General features: G+C 43.8%; 2 protein-coding genes across 2 annotated transcripts in view; one reads left to right on the forward strand and one right to left on the reverse strand.

Annotated features, from left to right (window-relative positions):
* Window positions 1–248: 248 nt before the first annotated feature.
* nopchap1 (NOP protein chaperone 1) lies at window positions 249–1,861 on the reverse strand. Its single transcript, XM_042078444.1, has 4 exons — window positions 1,715–1,861; window positions 1,378–1,467; window positions 1,130–1,263; window positions 249–949 (listed from the first exon to the last, which is right to left on the reverse strand). The coding sequence occupies exons 1-4, from the start codon at window positions 1,779–1,781 to the stop codon at window positions 779–781; spliced, it is 462 nt and encodes a 153-aa protein (XP_041934378.1). The 5' UTR covers window positions 1,782–1,861; the 3' UTR covers window positions 249–778.
* Window positions 1,862–2,305: 444 nt separating this feature from the next.
* The window catches only part of slc41a2b (solute carrier family 41 member 2b), a 14,643-nt gene continuing 10,948 nt past the window's right edge, over window positions 2,306–6,000 (forward strand). The window contains exons 1-3 of the mRNA XM_042078427.1: window positions 2,306–2,417; window positions 3,250–3,882; window positions 5,696–5,803. Coding sequence (XP_041934361.1) covers window positions 3,352–3,882; window positions 5,696–5,803 — 639 coding nt within the window. The 5' untranslated portion in view covers window positions 2,306–2,417; window positions 3,250–3,351. The remainder of the gene's footprint in view (window positions 2,418–3,249; window positions 3,883–5,695; window positions 5,804–6,000) is intronic.

Here is a 6,000-nt window from a genome sequence, read left to right on the forward strand (position 1 = left end):
CACATGTCAGTGTCTTAAGAAGGTTGCACAGTGTGTCAAGGAACTAGGAGAAACACGGCTGATCTCAACTCATGATGCTGTAGGTCTAAATTGCAGTACTGTAAACTACAGTATTTTCATAGTGAAAGGCAAATCTGCTAATCGTTAAATGGACATTTCACTTTTACATTTGACTTAAGGCAACTGAGAGGGTTCAGCCATCCATACAATGTGGTTCAGAAAACAGGTTTGCAGACTTCCACAAAATATACCTTTACATATTCACTTTTTTAATGAAAGTAAGCATTTGGGGACAGATCCTGAATATAGCAGGGTTTACCAGGAACATTTCTTGAACTAAATAGCACCATGATAAAACGTGCAACTAAAACTATGACTTGATCTAAAAAAAAGGCGGTAAAAATATGGTGAATAGCCTTATTATAGAAGAGTGTATAATGTTCCATCCTCTTGACCGATATATATCCATTGTTGCTGTGACAGAGTCCGCCTCTGCAACACAGGACAGAGACAGTCCCTTGCAGATTCCAATGAGAGAAAACTTACCCTCCCTGTTCAGGTAAAATCTCACATCAGCTTCAAAAGCTCACATCCTCTCCGCTGTGCAAACTTCAAATGAAGTCCCCTTCACATGAATTCAACTCATGATGAACAAATACAGGTCTCAAACTGTGACAAAATCTAAATTGGCTGCAAAAGACCTCCAGCCCTGCAGATGTCTCAGCACCCATGTTACACTGCAGAGTCTTGTGCTCAAAGAGAAAGGCTGTGTGTTAAACTACACTCCATCCTTCTCGAGAACCTCAATGTTGGCTCTTCTTTTTCTCTTACAGTCCCCGGGTAGTTTGAGCTTCTCTTCCGGCTCACTGGCCGAAGAGTCCTCAGAGCTGTCAGCCTCCGATGATTCAGCATCGCTGTCCGAGTCATCCAGTTCAACAAGTGCTACATCCTGAGTATTACATGAACGACAAGATTTAATATTTGCTATGAAGGAGTTCACAAGTAACTGACATACCTATGACACGCTTAATATTACAACTTAAAACAAGACAAAAGGCAAAGGTAGAAACTCTCCCAATTAAGAGAAAATAAGCTGTCACAATAGTTTTGATGCAGTAAGTTGGCTCACCATTTCAATTACTTTTTCAGTATCGTCGGTGTTTTCTATGTCAAAGTGACCCGCAGGAACTGATTCCATCTGCTGTTTCAAGGACTCATTAGCCTGAGCAATCTGTGGTAGAAAACTCTGGAGTCTGTCCAAAACTAGAAACGCACACAGTCAGCTAAAGAGAGGCATAACATGCTTCAACTTGCACTTGAACAATACTCACTTTAAATACATACTTCAAATTCGCACAGAATGGTTGAATAACCTACCGCTACTTCTGGGAAGTCTGGTGGTCTGCAGAGAGGACGGTCCACCACCGTTAGGCACTTTGGATTTCAACAGCAGTTTATCATGGATAGCTGCATAGCAGAGAGAGACATTGTGTAAGTACGACAGAAAAAAGATAATACAGATAATACAATAAAGCAATAAAACATTAAATCTTACTTCTGTAACATGAACTTATTAAACGAAGATGTGGGTGGTCTACTCTAGTGGAGCTAGCTAAAGTTCACAGACTTGGTAACATGACGTCTTTTAGCCTCTCAGAGTTTGCTGAAAAGACAAAGTGCCATAAAATATCACTGGTTTTGCCAGCTAACATACCTGCTCCATTGCCACATGAAAGTAATTCTTGTGAAGTGCTGGTTTGCTTATTTTTTCTCTCTTCCATCTTTTCTGTAGCCACAAGAACGAGAAGGCATGAGCCGCTACATGTGATGCTCACTTCCGTGTAAATACCTAGTGACGCAGTCTGGTTCACAACAGCTATTTCGCTAGCGCGCCCTCCCATGGATGGATGTGTATATGGATTCTTATTAATGGCAGAGGCAGGACAGGCTCTGAAATTAAAAACGTAAGGTAGACTATGGTTAAAACATGAGGTTTCATAAGTAAAGTGTTAGATGGCATGAGTTGGAATCATGGACATTACACATATGAATATGTGATTGTAAACTGTAATTTAAAAGATTGTCTCTCCACTCACACAATACTTTTTTTACTTATATATATATATATATATTTTTTTTTTTTTTTTTTTTTTTTCCAGATCATTCAAGAAACAAAGTGTCTTAAGGGGTCAAATGAGTACGCACTAAAAAGAAGAAACGTTTATAGATGGTAGAAGAAAACATTACATTCGGTTCATTCAACTTCCTGTTTCTAATAACTGGATGAGCGCAGGCGTACTGAGTCATTTGGCATGGGCTGTGTGGCACTTCTGCGGTGACGCGATAGACTGTCAGAGAAGCAAGAGACCGAAAGTCAGAGCATCTTGTACCTACGTCGGAGTGAAGCAGTACTTCAGGTAAGGCGATAGAATGAACGTTGCTTTTTCTACAGACCAGTGCCCTGGTTTCTTTGATTAAAATCAGGACTTGTCGCTTCACCTTTCGCTCTGAATTTTGCTTGCGTCTGAGGAGGTGGGGTACTCCCGTGAATGGTTTCCATTAGGGGGAATTATTTATTTATCCCACCGAGACAGAACATTCTGTTTCTATTTCCTCGTCTTTTGCTCGCGTCAAATGGGCAATTTAGGTACAATTACATGTATCGGAAATACATGGCTCTGAACCAATACTTTTCCAACTTAGAGCATCTGATGGGAAATGCCAATAACTTATGTGCTTGCGTCGTTAGCTTAGCAGAGTGAGCTAACCCAACTAGCCAGTCAGCCAGCCAGCCAGCCAGTATGTGTAATCTCCATCGCTCTGGATTGATAGGGTTTCTCAAGCGTCTGAGTACATAGAAGACATTGAGTTCCTGCTGCCTATTTGGTGTTTGGCAAACGTCCATTTAAATGCGCAACACTTTATACGTTGTGTGAGTGTTCGTGGAACGCTGTATGATGCCATCTGTCACTTCTTGGTGGTTGAGGGAAGCTACCCCCAAGTAGGTTAATAGCTTGACCTGATCTTAACAAAGCACCTTGCCTGGTGAGAACAATCTTAATAGAAATTTAAATTTAGTTTTTCTTTTGGTGCAGTCTCTTTAAATAATTTAAGAATGTGTTGAGGGAGATCTAGGTGACCAATTCTATTGAAATATAGGAAGAAGGTTATGTGTGTTGTGTGTGTGTGTGTGTGTGTGTTGTGCGTCAGATCAGATATTGTTAATGCATGTCTTTATATCCCATGCAGCATGTGGCAGGACTCTCTACCTCAGTAGTCAGCCTTCACCACCACCCCCACCCCCCTGCATCCACAGAGTGGAGATGACCCAGCCTGACGGGCCCCTGCATCATGAACCTCCGCACCACCGGGGGCTCCTCACCCGTGGGCAGCCTGGGCCATAGCTGGGCCCTCCTGTCCGCAGGCCGTGTGCCCTCCCTGCTGCAGACCATGGTGCCAGCGGGCTACAGTGCCCTCCAGGAGGAGCGGCTAGTCATGTCCGAGCTGAGCGGCGGCGGCAGTGGTAGCAACTCCGCCAAGCCCGATGTGTTACTAAGCAATGGCTACCACCACCGCGAGAGCCGGAGCCACCGGCATCTGGATCGTACGTCCCGCTCGTCGCTGTCGTCAGGCGACCTCGGAGACGGCCGGTACGGCGAGACGCAGCCCATGCTGCCCAATGGGGAGCTGTCGGCCGACGAGGACGCCGGAGACGCCGGGGAAGAGGAGGACGAGGAAGACGAAGAGGAGATGGAGAGGCCAGCCCTGGGCCGCAACATGCCCAAAGAGTCACCCCTGGCCATGGCCCTGCAGATCCTGGTGCCCTTCCTGCTGGCCGGCTTCGGCACGGTCTCGGCGGGCATGGTGCTGGATGTGGTGCAGGTGAGCTGAGAGCCGCATGCCCCCCCGCGCACCCGGTCACTCTTTTGTCCCGTCCAGGTTGCCAAGCACAACTCACCTCTCATGTTACAGCCCTGCGGCATGTCTTCTAAGTGTGCCAATCAGTAGCCTGAGAGCAAATTGTTGCTGAGCCAGTGTTACTCAATATCAAGAAAAGAGAGAGCTGTGGATTTGTTATGAAGTCCATGTCCCAGAGAGCAATCACACATCCAACCAGAGCTTCTTCATTCCAACATAAGGGCATTTCGATCCTGGTCTTGGGTGTATACTGCAATGCTAAGTACAATGGAATGGAATGGAATTGGAAGTTCACCAAAGAAAGCAATTGAAAACAGAGCAGAGCAAGAAGAGCAGTACAAGTGCACTTTGTTATTTGACACTGAAGTTTAGCTAACCAAAGTGCCTCATTGGTTTAGAACTTAACATTTTTGTAGTGATCTTAAGGCCTGCAAGCATTGTTTTGATTGGTGTGCCGTTCATTTTACTGCAGTGGTTTGGTGGATTGGTTGTTCACAAATGCAAAATGGTTTAGACAGAAATCACTATTTCGATCACTTACTGAAATACAGTAGTAGTAGTAGTTTTTATTTGTCCCAGAAGGGCAATTATTTTGCAGAGGTAGCATGCAAGGTTACACACACACACACACACACACACACACACACACACACACACACACACACACATAAACACACACACACACACGCTTCCACAAGATAAGTCGAAGCACAGAATTAAAAATAATAAATAGGAAGAGAAGTGTATGGGGCAGAGGGTTATCTCCGTGTCCTAGAGTTCAGTAACTGAACAGCAGATGGTATGAAGGAGTGTTTGTATCTGTTGGTTCGGGCTAATGGATATTTAAGACGGGAACCAGAGGGTAAGATCTCAAATTCGCTGTGCAGAGGGTGGGTATAATTTAACAGGATGGATTCAGCCTTCTTAATTGCCTGTTCTTCATACAGCATTGACTGTTCCGTTAAAGAACCATCTCAGAGTGAAGTGTAATTTCAGTTCCCTAAAGTTGTGTCACAAAGTGAAATGTAACTTCAATTCCTTAATGCAATTCCCTGTCCCACTTTTGGGAAAATGCACACACATTAAACAGACATTAAATTCACATCATACAGACAAAGAGAAACTAAAGAGAATTGATTCCAACTGTTGTTTCTCTGTGCTGTGACAATCAAAACTCCAGGAAATGAAAGTGAACTCTCTCCTTTTACCAGCTTCCTCTGTAGGATTTGCCGGAGAGTCTTACAAGAATCTCTTTCCGATCAAACAGGAAGCCTATAATAAACACAATCTCTAACTGTCTGGATGTTGCAGATAGTCAGTTTTATTGCCTTATGACGTTAAATGTGGGGAGAGCTATTATCAGGAATACCTGGTTATTGTTCCTTGTTGACCTGTAACGCAATGTGCTACCTATGACTATTATACACCGAGTATTTTATCAAAGTCCATTTTGAATATTGCATTTGAATTGTCCAATGGTGTCTCTTCAATCTGCTTTATCATTATTTTCTAATGGCCGCCGTGTCTGTTCTGTCTTCCGACATAATAATAATAATAATAATAATACATTTTATTTTAAAAATGTGGCATTGTAAGTGCCTTTCAAGTCACCCAAGGACACTGTAAAATTAAAAGGTTTGTATGTTAAACAGTACATACAGACAGACATTGCAAACACAGAGGACATTGTACAATTGTACAGCATGTTCTTTCTGCTGTTCTAATCTCCTGCCCCTCCCCATCTCTCCTTCCCTGTCCTCTCCTGTTCCACTGACAGCACTGGGAGGCTTTCAAGAACATCACGGAGATCTTCATCCTGGTTCCTGCGCTGCTAGGACTGAAGGGGAACTTGGAGATGACCCTGGCGTCTCGGCTGTCCACAGCGGTATGTGGGCAAACATTTGCACAAACCTCTTTCTGTAAAACGAAACATGTTCCTCTCCATTTTATTCCTGTCTACCTCCTTCGTCTCCCTGTGAATTTCTCTCCCTTTCTCCCTACCTCTAAATAATCCCATCCCGTAATCTCATAATTAGCACTTGCTTTGCTTGCTGCAGACACAATAATGACCAACCCACTTTC

This window comes from Alosa sapidissima, chromosome 22 (assembly GCF_018492685.1).
Source record: "Alosa sapidissima isolate fAloSap1 chromosome 22, fAloSap1.pri, whole genome shotgun sequence".
Lineage (NCBI taxonomy): Eukaryota > Metazoa > Chordata > Actinopteri > Clupeiformes > Clupeidae > Alosa > Alosa sapidissima.

Bases quoted from the DNA above. Each gene is read 5' to 3' on its own strand.
- nopchap1 (XM_042078444.1), bottom strand. From the start codon at position 1,781: ATGGAAGAGAGAAAAAATAAGCAAACCAGCACTTCACAAGAATTACTT. The intron at 1,264-1,377 runs GTAGGTTATTCA...GTGCGTTTCTAG, and splicing joins CAGACTTCCCAGAAGTAGCG to TTTTGGACAGACTCCAGAGT. The intron at 950-1,129 runs GTGAGCCAACTT...TGTAATACTCAG, and splicing joins CTGAAAAAGTAATTGAAATG to GATGTAGCACTTGTTGAACT.